This window comes from Channa argus, chromosome 11 (genome assembly GCF_033026475.1).
Source record: "Channa argus isolate prfri chromosome 11, Channa argus male v1.0, whole genome shotgun sequence".
NCBI lineage: Eukaryota > Metazoa > Chordata > Actinopteri > Anabantiformes > Channidae > Channa > Channa argus.
This window is the reverse complement of record NC_090207.1, coordinates 1,292,691-1,309,014: the sequence shown is the minus strand read 5'-3', so window position 1 is coordinate 1,309,014 and position 16,324 is coordinate 1,292,691. Positions and strand designations below refer to the sequence as shown.

At 39.9% G+C, this 16,324-nt stretch overlaps 1 protein-coding gene across 10 annotated transcripts in view; it reads left to right on the top strand.

Annotated features, from left to right (window-relative positions):
• The window catches only part of LOC137135790 (uncharacterized), a 191,457-nt gene extending 178,305 nt beyond the window's left edge, over positions 1-13,152 (top strand). For all 10 annotated transcript variants that reach the window (XM_067520369.1, XM_067520370.1, XM_067520376.1 and 7 more), the window contains 2 exons: positions 8,914-10,119; positions 11,269-13,152. In XM_067520369.1, coding sequence (XP_067376470.1) covers positions 8,914-10,119; positions 11,269-12,965 — 2,903 coding nt within the window. In that variant the 3' untranslated portion in view covers positions 12,966-13,152. The remainder of the gene's footprint in view (positions 1-8,913; positions 10,120-11,268) is intronic.
• The last annotated feature ends 3,172 nt before the right edge of the window (positions 13,153-16,324 follow it).

The following is a 16,324-nucleotide window of genomic DNA, read 5'->3' as shown; positions in this document are numbered from 1 at the left end:
GTTGAGCCACACGTGGTCCATTGGTCCATTCAAACTCCATGTCGCCACCTAATTGGACAGGATGGAGGTTCCTTCTCCATTTATAACCGATGACAGCAGCCCAGCGCCCCGACATCTGCCACTTCTAACCAACCCAGCATTTTGTACGCGACTACTGGACTTACAGGGAGCTCCGCACTTTGTTTTTGTAATTTGGAATTTTCTGTAAAAATTGTAAATAGAACTCACTGTAAATTATTGAGCATCAAGTAGCCACAGTAGGAGTAAAAGCCCTTTTTGTTACTACCTTTTCTCCTGTTTTGGGTGAGGAGTTCAGGTTAGACACCCTGTCATTTGGTTTGTATTTATTTGGTTGTTTAGGTCAGACAGAGATGGTGTTAGAGTTTTTGTTTGTTGTTTTGGGCCTTGCTCATGTCCGAAGTGAATAAAATAGCTACAAATTACAAAACTTGGTCTGGTTTTGATTGGGAATGAAAGCAGTGGTGGCGCACATCGTGTTATGTCTAGGTTCCCCTAGACCAGGGGCATAACAATGGTCATCCACCTAAACTGACAGGATGTATTGGCGGTAACTGCATGTTATGAAACAGTTTTTTCTATTAGTTTGTCCACCACATTAAGTACATGAGTGAGGACTGGCTACATAACAACATCTCCTGTCTGCACTACAGTTTTACAGCAAACAAACAGCCTTTAAAACTGAATAAACTCCTCTGAGTCTGAACAAAAACTGAACATTATCACCTTCATGAAGGAGGATTTACTGTTGGATTAGACGGACTCATCATATCTACAACAGCAAAGTACCAACATAGATTCAGTGATGTCTCTTTAATCTTATGGAACTGGCTGAAGTTTAGGAAGAATGAACATGAAATCAGTCCCCATCACTGATCCCTGTCTTCCTCTGTCTGCTGATGATGGAGACTTTCTGCCAGAGTGTGACTGTTAATTTAACAGAGCGTTTTTTCACTAGTACCCACACAAGCACTGACATTGCTGATAAAAACTGACCCAAGAGCAGGAGCCAACATGTGTCGAGAGTGTTACAACAAGAATGTTTTATTGACAAAAGTTTAATAGAACTGGCTCACAGCACCTGTGCCGGGGACAAATAATACAAATCCTAACTAAAAACATAACAGAAGGTAGGAGGAAAACACTACCATAAGTAAAATTCATTCTCAAAGAGGAAGTTAACACTATCAACAAAGAGTCACTCAACAGGAGGAGGAGCAGCGATTCCTTACTGGCTTCACACGACAAACATGGAATACCAGGTGGACCCACATACTGCCCAACAACCTCAACTTGACAACAACTGGGTTGATCACCTTGCTGATCTTACGCTGGCCAATGAACCGATGAGCCAGTTTTTTGTTCTCCACTCTTAGCTGACGGTCCTTGGTGGAAAACCACAATCTGTCACCAACGTTGCTCAGGCCCCACCTTAGCACGACAGGTAGTAGGATCTTCTCTAATGAGGAACAGGATGTAGTTGAGGATGTGTTTCTCCTCTTCCTTGAACTCTGTCAGACAGCGTGAGAAGAATGTGCAGGAGTTCACCTTGGAGGCGTCAACCTCCACAATTAACTGCCTCTTGGTCAGGTCAAGTCTGCTTTATTGTCAGTTCTTCCACATGTACAGTACATACATACACAGAGAATTAAAATTGTGTTACTCTCAGACCCAACGTGCATACAGATCAAATATACAATATAAAATACAACTATACAATAAGGGCATGTAAAAGAGTAATAAAAATAAAAATGAAGTAAAATAAAGCAGCACAAGGCAGATAGAGTGCAAACCAGACATCCTGACTACCTGGTGTCAGGTAGTCAGGATGGGGGCAGTGGTAAAGAGCTGTTTGAGATGACCAAATACTCTCTCTGCCTCCTCTGGACAGATAAATGTCTGTTGCGAGAGGTGAAAGCATGCAAAGGGGCTTCCACCTTGCTACAGTTCTGAATGAATCGGAGGTCAAAGTTAGCAAACCCTAGGAATCGTTATTCCGGTAATCGTTGTAATTGTTGTAGGAAGTTCCTAGAATAGATTAAGATGTCATCCAGGCACCTATTTTTAACTGTGATGGTGTTTACACCTCTATAGTCAATACAAGGTTTCAGAGACAGTAGAGGTGACACTGGGCATTGTGCTACCTGCAGGCAGTCAATTGCACAGTCGTATGGCCTGTGGGGAGGTAGTGAAGTTGTTTAGCGCAATGATCCCACGATGGTAGAACGAGCTACCAAACTCTGCACGCTCAGCTGATTCTCTCCCAATATTCAAAAAACTGCTGAAAACACAACACTTCCGCGTCTTCCTATGCACTTAAATCTCTTACAAAAAAAAAAAAAAACCCTTTCTGCTCTTTCTCGCACTTGCATCTCGTGAACTGTGAACACTTTTCTGAAAGGACTTTGCTTTGGTGTCTTCTCCTTGACTTAGATTTTTGCTGCCTTGTACCTCACTTGTAAGTCGCTTTGGATAAAAGCGTCTGCTAAATGACTAAATGTAATGTAATGTAAATGTCCGTGCCTTGCTGAAAACCTCTGCCAGATCATGATAACAGCTGGGACTGTTAGTTAAATCAATAGGCTCTTTAGGTCTGTCACTAGCGTCTGTAGAACAAAAACTAAGATCGTGTAAACTATTAGCTAGACATCAGGTAATCCAACCCCATGTCAAGACAGCGCTGCCGTTCACTGGCAAAGAACCTAGGCCTCCCCACCTGCATAGGCTCCTCCCCGAGTGTTCGCTGGTTTGGTGGGTAGATCAGCAATGGAAAGGCAGCAAGTGAGGAGACTGAAAATGGCAGTGAGCTGCTGCCAATCCCATTTATAATAGCGATGGAGAAATGGGGGAGGGATCTGTCAGGAAGTAAAAATTGTGACAAATTAACATTTGTACAAAATGATCCACTGTGTTAGCCCTGAACTTATAAGATAAGCTGAAAGGACGAAGATGTCACAACCTCAGGACAAAGCAGGTCTACCACCCCTTCTTTGGGCCACCATCTCACTCCCTGTTCTCCCTTCTGATCAACTGCTTGATCATTTGAAACACAGACAGCAACTATGTCCAACAAACCTTCATCTGATTCTGAACTGGAAAAGAGAGTTGTCTTCATTCCCATAGACAAGCATGTCTACAGGATTCCTGCTCTTGTCTATGACAGAGATGAAAAAATCCTTTTGGCCTTTGCAGAGAAGCGAAGAACAAAAGATGATGCCCACACATTGGCTCTGGTCATGAAGAGAGGAACAGTGAACGAGGATAAAACGGTGACATTTGAGGTAATGATCCTATGCAAATGTTTAATTACTATGTTACTTGTAAATGTATTATTTTCATTTTCATCTATGCAATTTTTAATTATTTCATCTTTTGTAGGAGCCAGAAAGAGAACTGCTGAAAAAGGCCGATCATGGAGACCGTCCTATGAACCCCTGTCCAGTGTTTGAGAAAAGCAGCAAAACCCTTTTCCTGTTTTTCATCTTTGTTAAGGATGATGCCTCAGAGCTCGAGCAGATTAATAAATATGAGAACGAGGCCTGTGTCTGCTACATCAAATCCACTGATGCAGGAAACAACTGCAGTGAAGTGAATTATCTGTCAGAAAAACAGAAAGAAATTGAGACTGAAAGTAAGAACTGGGCAACATTTGCTGTTGGGCCGGGACACAAGATGGCACATTGATTGTTCCAGTTAATGGTTATTATTCTTCATGCTGTTGTCTAAAATATTTGTCCACCTATCAATATTCATTCAGTCTGTATAGTGAGCAGCAATATGGTTTCATGCCTACAAAGAGTCCAACAGATGCAGTATTTGCTTTGAGGATGCTGATGGAGAAGTACAGAGAAGGTCAGAGGGAGTTGCATTGTGTCTTTGTAGATTTAGAGAAAGCGTATGACAGGGTGCCGAGAGAGGAGCTGTGGTATTGTATGAGGACGTCTGGAGTGGCAGAGAAGTATGTTAGAGTGGTGCAGGACATGTGTGAGAGCTGTAAGACAGTGGTGAGGTGCTGTAGGTGTGACAGAGGAGTTCAAGGTGGAGGTGGGTCTGCATCAAGGATCAGCTCTGAGCCCGTCTGAGTGTCAGGTGTGTTGTGTGATAAAAGAGAATCAGCGAGAATGAAAGGAAAGATGTTGAAGACGGTGGTGAGACCAGCAATGTTGTTCGGCTTAGAGACTGTTGCACTGAAGAAAAGACAGGAGGCAGAACTGGAGGTAGCAGAGCTTAAGATGTTGAGGTTCTCTTTAGGAGGGACGAGGATGGACAGGATCAGGAATGAGGACATCAGAGGGACAGCTCATGTTAGATGTTTTGGAGATAAAGTCAGAGAGGACAGATTGAGGTGGTTTGGACATGTTCAGAGGAGAAACTGTGAATATATCAGTAGAAGGATGCTGAGGTTGGAGCTGCCAGGCAGGAGGTCTAGAGGAAGAGCAAAGAGGAGATTTATGGATGTAGTGAGGGAGGACATGAAGTTAGTTGGTGTGAGAGAAGAGTATGCAGAGGACATTTTAGTTGGAGGCAGATGATTCGCTGTGAAGACCACCGAAAGGCAACAGCCAAAAGGAAAAGAAGAAGACTATTTTTATTATTTTATTTCATGTGTTTTTGTTGGTAAAGGCAGTTCTCCACGGACTACAAGGTGAGTGGTTCGATCCCCGGCCCTGGCTATATGTCGAAGTGTCCCTGGGCAAGACACTGAACCCCTAACAGCCCATCCCCCTCCCTAGCTGTGCAGTGCTGGTCCAAGCCCGGTAGAAATTGGGGAGGGTTGCGTCAGGAAGGGCATCCAGCGTAAAAACTGTGCCAAATCAACATGCGGACATTGATCCACTGTGGCGACACTGAACTCACGGGATAAACTGAAAGGACAAAAAAAATAAAAAATTCATGTATTTTTGTTGAAACTGTTTCAGTACATTTTGTTTAATTTAAAACTCAATGTGATATAGAGACCATGTAATCAGAAGGTTGGAAATATGTTCATACAAGTTTACAAATGAGTGAAGCCATTTGAGCCATTTGGTAGATGTTAGTTCCTAAGACTTGAGAGTATGGAAGTCGCGACGTCATGTCACATGACCAACCAGCGACTACTCCGCGCACGTTACGTCCGTACTCCCAAGTCTTAGGAACTAACGTCTCTGCTTTGCTGGTGTGTGGCCTCATTGCAATGTCCGAGTTGATCATTGGACATGTACCGTTAGAAATTGCAGAGAGCTTCACCAAATCAAGGACCAGTGGAGAATAAAAAACTACAAGTCATTTTAGTTTCACAGAACGAATGAAAATACACAAAGAGTTAAAACATGTATTAAAAGACTTTATCGTTTCGGAATCTGTAACTTGATCCACCACGTTTTCTCTGACTTGCACTTTCGTCCAGGACTAATGGCGCAGACACAATCTCAGCTGTTTCCCTCATAGAAACATGAAATAAACGGAGGGACCTCGGTGTCTCTGTCTTCAGGTCGGTGTTCGGGTTCATTTGGTGACATCGTACAGCCAAACTTCACCAACTCAGCTGAAAGTTACGGAGGAAACGCGGAACATTTCAGGAGCAAAGAAACAGCTGCTCACATGTAGGAAAACTACAAATAAACGTAAACTGGTTAAACAGAAATGAAAACGGTAAAAAGTCGCAGTTGTTTCGGTTCCACACTCATAAAGTGTTTTATTTCAGATCGGTGTTAAAATCAGCGGTGATTAGTTTTTTAGAGGACATGTTAGAGACAGAGGACATGTGGTCTAACGTTACTGTAACCAGGCAAATAACAGAAAATTCCCTAAAAGATTTATGATCATTTATATTAAATATAAAATTATTGTAACTTAATGTGATAAAAATCCTAATTTTACAGAAAATTTAGCAATGTTCCTATAACATATCTGTAAAAACCAGGTAAAAATAACTTGTAATAATGTATTTGATGTCATAAATGTCAGACTTTTTTAAAATATAATTTTTGTAATTCTAAAACTACATTATCACTGTTTCACATAATATTTCTATAAAGTGTTAAATATCTGCTGTCCAAATAAAAAAGTCCAATTTAAGATATTCAATAACTCAAATGAAATCTATCAAACTAACAAAGTTAAATAATTTCTACGTTTTACCTGAGTCTGTGTATGAATGATAGATGAACAACATTTTTTACTTTTCCTTTTCCCCCAGCTGAACTAGTCTGTGGTGCTTCCAGCAGTGACATCATGGCGTCTGCAGCATCAAGTGAGTTCAGTCCTCGTACTTTTAATCAGGTCTGTAAATGAAAATGAGCCAAAATGTCAGAAAAATTGGAACCCAGAACAAAGCAGAGGCTTTTCAGCTGCACCACAGTCACTTTACATCACACAGATGAACTAAGTGACGTTAAAAGGACACGTATTTAGTTCTGGATTTACTTCTGTGTTTTATAGGAATAGTTCTGCATTAGTACATTTTTCAGGTGTAAATATGCATGTGACAGCAAAACTATCAGAAGCATATAAAGATAAAAAAACTACTAAGGAGCTTTCACCAATATGAATGGGACACATTGCTGACAACATAAAGACAAATAGGTTAAAATCACTCGATTCATGGAACGCTGTGAGTTTTGTCTCTGTTAGTGTTGAAACACCATCCAGGACCTCTGACTGAAATGTCACTGGTCTTAATATTCTCATGTCCCAAGCAGGCAGATAAAAATGAATATTAAATAAAAGAATGGATGACTGTGTATATTTCTGTTTGCTTATTGTTACAGATGATGAACCTCTACAACGCAGCAGCAGTTATGAAATCCTGCCACCTCACAGTGAGTAAAAATAACTAAGTCAATAACTAAGTTTGAATTAGTTTATAACTTTTATTTAATAGAGACCTGATGTTTTATTACATTATAAATAATGTTGTAGGACTGGGCTTTACTGCATTAACTTTGATGTACATTCTATGTTAATGTCAAACACATTTTATAATTGTCTATTTCTGAAAACATCCATGGAAGGTGGGTGGACTTCAGAAAGGATTCATTCCTGAGAAAAACCCAAAACCCAGAGCAAAGAAAGAACAAAACACACTCACAGATTCAGATCAATCGCTGCAACGACAAAAGTGAAAGTGACTCAAACGATCATTTCAATGTTTTCATCAACCACTGTCTTCCCTCATCAGGATTTTTACAGCTGGACAGTCTTTAGAGAGACTATGTCCAACTTATTTATTATGCTTCATGTATTTTTCTGCTCTGGATTTGTGGATCAAATCTTTGTATGTGTGTTTACTTGGCTATAAAACAGATTCTGACAAAAGTATAAAAACATTAAATTATCGGAATAAAAGAGTGTTTGTAGCCATTCAGTCTGTACTTGGAGATTCTGTAACTCAGAGTAAAAGCTGGAACTTGCTGAGTAGGAAGAGAACAGGGTCAAACACTGATCTTTGTGCTTGATGTTTGTGCATAAGCTGGATTTGGATGGTTTTTGACCTCAGTGAAAAACCTTCTTCAAAGGTTTCTCCCAGACTTTGTCATGTTTTACTTGTGTGACCCAAAGCACCTTTTTCTTCACCAGTCAATACTAAAAGGAATAACTGTGACTCCAGTAACTTTGGAGCTTATCTAGGCAAGTTGACATTGTGTTGTGTTTTGGAGGAATAAACAGCATTTAGGGAAAAATTCCACTACAGCAGATGCTGATTTAAAAGGATTCTTTCATCATTTGCTTCATCATATGTTAATACATTGGAAAGTAGCCACCAACATTAAGGTGGCATTAAGGAAATAGTCTTGACTTTATTCTGTAAAGTGCCTTGAGATGACTTTGTTGTGAATTAAATAATTTTAAATAATTATCATTCCAGTGTCTGAGCTGAGGGTTGTTCTGCTGGGGAACAGCTGGTCTGAGAGGAGCTCAGTGGGGAACTTCATCCTGGGAGAAGCTAAGTTCAACACTGATGAAGAACCACACGACTGTGTGAGAGTCAGAGGACGGTTGAAGGACAAACACATTGTTCTCATCAACACCCCAGATCTGCTGCATCCTGACATGTTCCTACACAACCTGACAAAACATGTAGAAAACTGTGCAAGTTTATCTGCTCCTGGACCTCATGTGTGTCTGCTGGTTCTACAGCCTGAAGACTTCACTGAGGAACAAACTAAGAAGCTTCAGTCAATTCTTAAAAACTTTAGTGATCGATCATTTGATCATTCACTAGTCCTGATATCAACACCCAGAGAGGAGAGTTCAGGATCCACTGATCCACCATTAGGAGACATAGTCAGAAAATGTAGACACAGGTTGTTCTGGCACAAGAACCTTGAACATCAACAGTTGTTATCAGTCATGGACAAAATAGTGAAGGAGAACAATGGAGATCATGTGAGCTGGGATCCAGCTGGTAAGTACAAAAACAGTTTTTGGAAAGTGATGAGAGCAATTTATTCATTATCAAAAGCTCAAGTGAGAGTGATTTGTATATGATTTGTTGTTGAACTTTCTGGTTCACTGAGGAGCAGAAAAAACCACTAAAATTCTACCAGACTGTTTCATGAAGAGGCTGTTAAATATTTAGTGGTACTGCACCGCAATCAGAAGGTTTCACTGAGGAACAGGGACAAACAAAAATTCTCTGAAATTTGTAAAGAGGTTTTTAAATATTCAGTGGTCATCAATTTGTAAATGGTCAAATAAATGTCAAAGCACCAGTTTAAACAGATCTGTCTGTAGCTAACAGTGTGGTTCAAATTGACCTGAAGGATTATTTTTTAACAACCTAAGGCAATGAAAGTCTTCTCTGATCACTGCCATTGATTCTTCTAAAATCATATGTAATGGAACATGTTGAATGAATAGAAAATATGATCATTACAGTTTCAAAAGTCCATTTTCAAACTCTAATTACAGCACATGGACTCAGGATTGTGCTGGTTGGAAAAAGTGAGGACAAAAAAACAGCACTAGGGAACTTCATCATGAGGAAAAAAGAGTTTTCTGTCCCTAAAGTCTTTGCATGCAAACAATGTCAGGCTGCCAGTGGAGAGTGGAGAGGAAAACCATTAAAAGTAGTTAAAACTCCAGATGTCTTCAGTCTGTCTGTGGAAGCTATTGGACAAGTGATGAAGAACGGTGTCTCTCTTTGTCCTCCTGGTCCAAATGTTCTACTGCTAATAGTGAAACCTGAATTTACTGAGGAGAACAGAAAAACTCTGAAGTTCATCCTGAGTTTGTTTAATGAAGATGCTTTTAAATACTCAGTGGTCATCACACATGACAAAGAGAGAGAGAATAAGTCAGTGAAAAAACTCATGGAAGACTGCAAACAAAGGCAACACAGAATCAGTCTTGATAAAAAGAATCTTTCAAAAACTGACCTGCAAGACTTGATGCAAAAAATGGAAGATACAGTGAGTGATAACAGAGGAGGATATCTGACAATAGACCAAGAAACTGATCCTGTGACAGGATCCAAAGCAGCTTTAAACCTGGTTCTGTGTGGGAGGAGAGGATCAGGAAAGACCTCAGCAGCCAAGGCCATTTCAGGTCAGACAGAGCTTCATTCAGCCTCCAACTCATCAGAGTGTGTTAAAAATCAGGGAGAGGTGTTTGGACGTTGGGTTTCCCTGGTGGAGCTGCCTGCCTTGTATGGAAAACCTCAGGAGACAGTGATGGAGGAATCATTCAGGTGTATCTCCCTCTGTGATCCTGAGGGGGTCCATGCCTTCATCCTGGTCCTACCTGTGGGTCCCCTCACTGATGAAGACAAGGGAGAGTTACAGACCATCCAGAACACATTCAGCTCTCGAGTCAATGACTTCACCATGATTCTGTTCACTGTGGACTCAGATCCTACAGCTCCAGCTGTTGTTAACTTTCTACAGAGAAACAAGGAGATCCAGGATCTCTGTCAGAGCTGTGGAGGAAGATCTGTTGTTCTCAGCATCAGGGACAAGAAGCAGGTCCCTGAAGTGTTGGACACAGTAGCTGAAATGAGACTTCAGAAAGACAAACCCTGCAGCTACACAACAGAAACATTTGCACATGTCCAAATAGAGAAGATCATACAACAACAGGCTGAACTGGAAGGTCTGAAAAAGAAAAGCATGATCACTTGTAAGTATTTCATTTTTCTACAATAGTTGCAGTGGGTTTTAGAGGTGGGACAAAAATTGAGATGTTGATGTCATGATTTGTCTGTGAGATGTGCTGCTGATAAGCATCTGTCTTTTCCTCATACAACAAATCCAAAGTGAAGCAGTCTTTTCAGTATTTCGGCTTCCTGAAGTGGCACTAACTTTCTTAACTGATTAGAGGCAAATGAATGGCAGATGCAACTGGCAGCAAAGAAAAACTACAGACATGACACAAAAAAACTAATCAGAGATGCAGCAGCATCTTATAAAGCAAAATTTTGTTGACACAGTTTGAATTGGAATTGGAAGAAAATTACTAAGGAACCATGTGGAGAATTTGCTAAACACAAAAAGCTGCAGCCGATTTGCAGATTTACACAGCTTTAATTACAGTCTTGAGTCTTTTTGCGTACTGTTCTACCATCTTTGAACATCTAGACTAAACAAAGTTTGCACACTCTTCCTCAATGAACTGTTCAAGCTCGGTAATACTGGATTGTGAGCACTGGTGGACTCCAGCCTTCAGGCCTCATTTTCAATAGGACAGTATTTAGAAAATCAGATCTGGACTTTGGCTGGTGCTGTCATTTCACACATGTAACACACAGTGGGAGATGGTCCATGTCAGAAGCATAAAAAAATGCCTGATATATAAATCCTGATAATTTGGGACAGAGCAGATGCTCGACGCACATAATCTGAACTTTGTACTGGGGGGTCGCAGGATAAACTCTGGGAATCTCTGTAGTGTTTCACTAAGACATTTGTGTTCTCATGTGTGAATATTTGATACTGTCCCATCTTCAGTTTTCTGACTTACTGTTCACCTACCTGAGATTAGCTGTGCTCCTCTGGGAGTGGGGATGTGGGGGTGATCCTTAACCAAATCAAGTAATTCCAGTTTTTTATTTTCTATCAATTTTTGCTGCTATTTTTTGTTTTTCACCTGTTTGTTGTAACCTAAATTGAGGAAATAAAACTGATTTTCTTTCCCATTTCAGGCCATTACACAACAAAATGGGACTGTTTTGAAAGATGCTAATTCTTTTCTATAACTACTGTATGTCCCACAGTACATTTTACTGTGAAAGGCTACACAGCAACAACAATCTTTCTCTTGATGTTTCAGGTGATGAACAGAAGCAGAGTCCAGAGTGTCTGAGGATTGTGCTGATAGGGAAAACTGGCTGTGGAAAGAGTTCTTCAGGAAACACCATTCTAGGAAGAGATGAATTTAAAGCCAAATCAAGTCAAACATCAGTCACCAAACGTTGTCAGAAAGCAAAGAGTGAAGTTGACAGTCGTCCTGTTGCTGTGGTCGATACTCCTGGTTTATTTGATACAACTTTGTCTCCTAAAGAGGTTCATGAGGAGATGGTTAAATGTATCAGTCTTCTGGCTCCAGGACCACATGTCTTCCTGTTGGTGTTACAGATTGGTCGACTCACACCAGAGGAGAAGGAGACGTTAAAACTCATTAAAGATGGTTTTGGGAAGAATTCAGAAAAATTCACCATCATTCTTTTAACTGGAGGAGATAAACTTAAACGTGAGAAACGGTCAATTGAGGATTATATTAAAGAGGACTGTGATGATTCTTTTAAGAAGCTGATCTCTGACTGTGGAGACAGATACCATGTGTTTAATAACTATGATGATGACAATCACACACAAGTGACTGAGCTGATAACAAAGATCGACACCATGGTGAAGCAAAATGGAGGCAACTGTTACACTAATGAGATGCTGCAAGAGGCTGAAGCAGCAATAAAGAAAGAAGTGGAGAGAATCCTGAAGGAGAAAGAAGAAGAGATGAAGAAAGAGAAGGAGGAACTTGAGAAAAAACATGAGGAAGAAAAGGAAGCGATGAAAAGAAGAATGGAAGAACAGACAAGAGAAATTGAAGCAGAGAGAAAACTGAGAGACAAACAACTTCAGGAAAAGGAGGAAAAGATAAAGAAGGAGCGTGAACAGAGAAAGAGAGAACAGGAAGAGAGAGAAGAAGAAGACAAAGTCAGGAAAAAGCAGGAAGAAAATCAGCGAAAGAAGTGGGAAAATAAACTTGCAACTTTGGAGGAAAAGATCAAATCAGAATCAGAAGAAAAGGAAACAATTGATAAAAAGCTGGTGCAGAGTAGAGAAGATATGAGAAAAGAACAAGAGAACTGGGAGAAAACACAAAAAGAGTGGTGGAAAAAACGAGATCAAGAAGATGAAGAGAGACGAGAGGAGGAGAAAACAAAACTGAAAAGACTCCAAGAAGAATATGAGAAGGAGAGAGAACGTTATGAAAAGAAAAGAAAAGAAGAAGATCGTATCAGACGAGAACAAGAGGAAAAAGAGAGAAAAGAGATGAAGGAAAAATATGAGAAAGAACTGGAGAAACTGAAGAAGACACATGAAGAGGAGGCCAGAAAACAAGCAGAAGAGTTTAATGAATTCAGAGAGAAACACACCAAGAAATTAGCTGCTCAGAAAACAGAGCACGAGAATCAAATGAAAGACAAAGACAAGGAGTACGACATCTTGAAGGCGCTAAAAGCCCACAATGAAAACCAAATGAGAGAAAAACACAAAGAAGAAATCGCTGACCTAGTGAAATGTGTCACTGAAAAGAGAGAAAATCTGACAAAAATCAAAGATTTACTGACCGAACAGGAAAATCTAATAAAGACTACGGGAAACCATCAAAAGGAAAAGTTGCTAAAAGAACAAGAACGAGAAATAAGTGACTTGATACAGCAACTTCTGAATGAAGTCATAGATTTAAAAGGATCCCAAGAGCCAAAACACACAGCAGAAAACTTTTCCTGTAGCATTTTATGAGATGATGTGTTTGTCCCACAGACAACACTGCTACAGGTTCACTGTGTTTTCTGGTTGTTGTTTGTTTCCGCTGCAGCTTTAAACTCAGGTTTGGTTTGCTCAGGTTTACCTGCTCCACCGTTTTAACTCCTGACATTCTTCACAAAGCCCAGTCTGATGGTTCCCTATTAAGTGAAGAGCACTATTTCTATTACTTTGCCCTATTCCTATCTTGGTCTTTGCCACCTTCTCTTTTCTCTTTCCTCCCCTGCTCCTTGTGGATCTAACACTGTTTTGGATGGAGTACAATTGTCTACTCTTCTTTTCCTGATCCCAGTACTGCTGCCACTCTTTGTTGATTATCTCCATACTATGTTCTTTCTATGTAAGCTTCCACATTTGAAGTGTTAAAATTGATCTCTATATTTAATTGTCTCACTGTTATCTCTCATTCTCTACAATTCCCGGGTCAGCGGGATAAATCTGAATGTGTCCCACATATGTAGTTTCTGTGTAGCTATAAAAATCATACATCGAATCACCTGTATCATGTTTTTCTATACTGGGATGATTAAGGGACAAACTCAAAAAGCAAACAAAGTTCAAAAGTACCTACAGGATGATGCACTTTGCCCTCTAGTGGGCAGAACAATTACGGTACATTTAGTTTCCTTTTTCTCCTCAGAAACTTTGAGTATCGGAAGGTTTACACATTTTCAGTTGGCTCAAAATCTTTGCTTTGTAGTTCTTGTCCTGACAGGGAAAACTGGCTGTGGAAAGAGTTCTTCAGGAAACAGCATTCTAGGAAAAAAAGAGTTTAAAGCTGAATCCAGTCAAACATCAGTCACCAATTTTGTCAGAAAGCAAAGAGTGAATTTGACGGTCGTCCTCCTGGTTTCTTTGATACAAATTGTCTAATGAACAGGTTAATGAGGAGATGGTAAAATGTATCAGTCTTCTGGCTCCAGGACCACATGTCTTCCTGTTGGTGTTACAGAAAATTAAATGAGTAAATTAAAACCTTAAATAGTAGCAAAACAAAAAACTGGAACCTGTAGAAAAGTAATAGCTCACTGCAAATTTTAAGTCAAACACCAGAAGAAAAGTAAAAAAGGCAATTTCTAAGGAAATTATGTGGGAGAGCTGTTAAGCTCCATGAAAGATGGAGATCACTCAGAAGCGTGTGGACAAGTTTGCATATTCAAAGCTGCAAATGTGGCAGCAAACAGCAAAACGTTGAACAAATGCAGAGGACAATGAGAAATAAATATGGACAAAAAGAGAAAGAACCAAGATGACAAAAAGTAGGAAAGAAAAAAACTGTTGCAGTAAAAGTTGAAATAACAAAAGTTAAATAGTTGAAAGGAACAAAGTAAATAATTAAGTGACATTTAAAGAGAAGTAGATTTCACCACAAACTGTTCTGTGCTCTATTCAACCTGCCTGTTGCCGTCTGCACTCAGCTCTCCAGCCTGTGACCTTCCTCTAAAGATTCTGACCCATTTCTGCTCTGACCAAGGCCTCCGTCTAAACCTGACCGTCCCTCAATTGAATCTAAGTAATCGTAGACTTTGATACTGCGCTTGGATTGTGGATTATCAATTTGGGACTTTTGGATTAAGAGTTTGTGATTATGGATTAAACCTTTGTTTAATCGTAACCTCTTCCTGACCTCAGTTTCCACTGAATCCTGCCTGTCTTCTGTCCCTGTCTTTGTGTATGGACAGTTCTTAGGTTTCTCTTCCCAGCGTCCCCACTTATTCAACCTTTCTCTGCCACCTCATCTTCATGGCTGCACTCTCCTCCACTCACCTATTACATCCTGCCACTCCTGATTCATTACCTGCCTGTTGGTTTCTATTAGCTCCAAACAGAACAGGTTAAACCATCCATGCTGATCTGGGAACTAAATGCCAGCAACAATCCACATGTTGTCCTGAAGAGGCTGTGGACATGGAGCCATTGACTTATGATCTGTGTCCAGCAGGTGATAGTATGACATCAGCCACTGACGTGTGTGTGATCAGTAAAACAAGCTTTAGCAGGTAAAAATCTGTAGCTATAAAACCTGCAGGTTTCCTTTGAAGTGTTGGAGGTTGTGTTTAAACCAAGTTTAATACGTTAAATTCAAGAAGCCACTGGAAATGTGGTTTGCTCCCTCAATTGGGTTCTGCCTGGTTCTAAAATTAAAATAAATTCCTGTTATTAGGATGAAGTCTGTGTTCAAATGTGCAGTGATGAGACAAAATTCTCAGTGCATCATCACTTGTTCTATTACTTTTATTTTTCTCAGTTTTCTTCTTATGATTATTCTTTGTCATAAAAGATTTCATTTCATTTTTACATATACAGTGATCTACTGACCATAAGGTCGGAGGTTCGCGCCCCCCTCTTCCTGACCACATGTCGAAGTGCCGGTCCCAAGCCCAGTAGAAACTGGGGAGGGATTTGTCAGGAACAGCATCCGGCATAAAAACTGTGTCAAATTAACAAATGCTCCACTGTGGCGACCCTGAACTCACAGGATAAACCGAAAGGACAAAAAAAAAGAAAAGAAAAGTGATGTATGATAATATCACAATGACTAAAATAAAATTGCAGCAAACATTAAAGGAATTGAAGCATTAAAACCATATCACTCATAGAATCACTATAAAATGCATTTTGCTGTTTTCTTTTCTTTAATTTGTAAAAGCTGTCAGACTAAATTCACAGCTGATCTTTTTTTTTTTCACTTTCACTGTTGTAGACGGCACAGTGAGAAACTCAGCAGTCGAGTAGTTTAGGAAACAAAAGAGCAAATAAAAGTGACCAAATGTAGTTTTTCAGTCATGGTAATAAATCAGGAGCTGTGTGTGAAGTGACTTCAGAATAAAAATGATCATCAGTCATTGTGTCCACATCCTTTTCATGATGTAACTTTTTGTTCTAACATGTTTGGCTGATGGCAGAAGTTCTAAATCTGGCAACTTTTTACATAAAGGAAATGTACAGTGACTTCTGGCTGAATATTGGGCAAATATTAAACATAAACATGGGCAGCAGTCAAAATGGTTGTTTGACAAGTCACATCATACAGTTTGAGTGTTTTATCAAATTGATTCTGTGTGACTCTGACAATAAGTTTCAATAGATTTATTTCACACAGTTGTGGGCAATATTTTAGAAGAAGTTGTAGCAATTTCAAAAACACTACAGGTTCGATTAAATGTAACAAAAAACCCTGAATACTACATTATTCTGAGCTTAGTAAACCAAGGAGGATAAAAAGGTAAAACTTCTATCACTGCACAGCAAGTAAAGAAAGACAAGACCAAGACAAGACTTCGTGAGCACAGCCTCAGAAGTTTCAGCTCAAGATGCAAACCTCGAAAAACAGG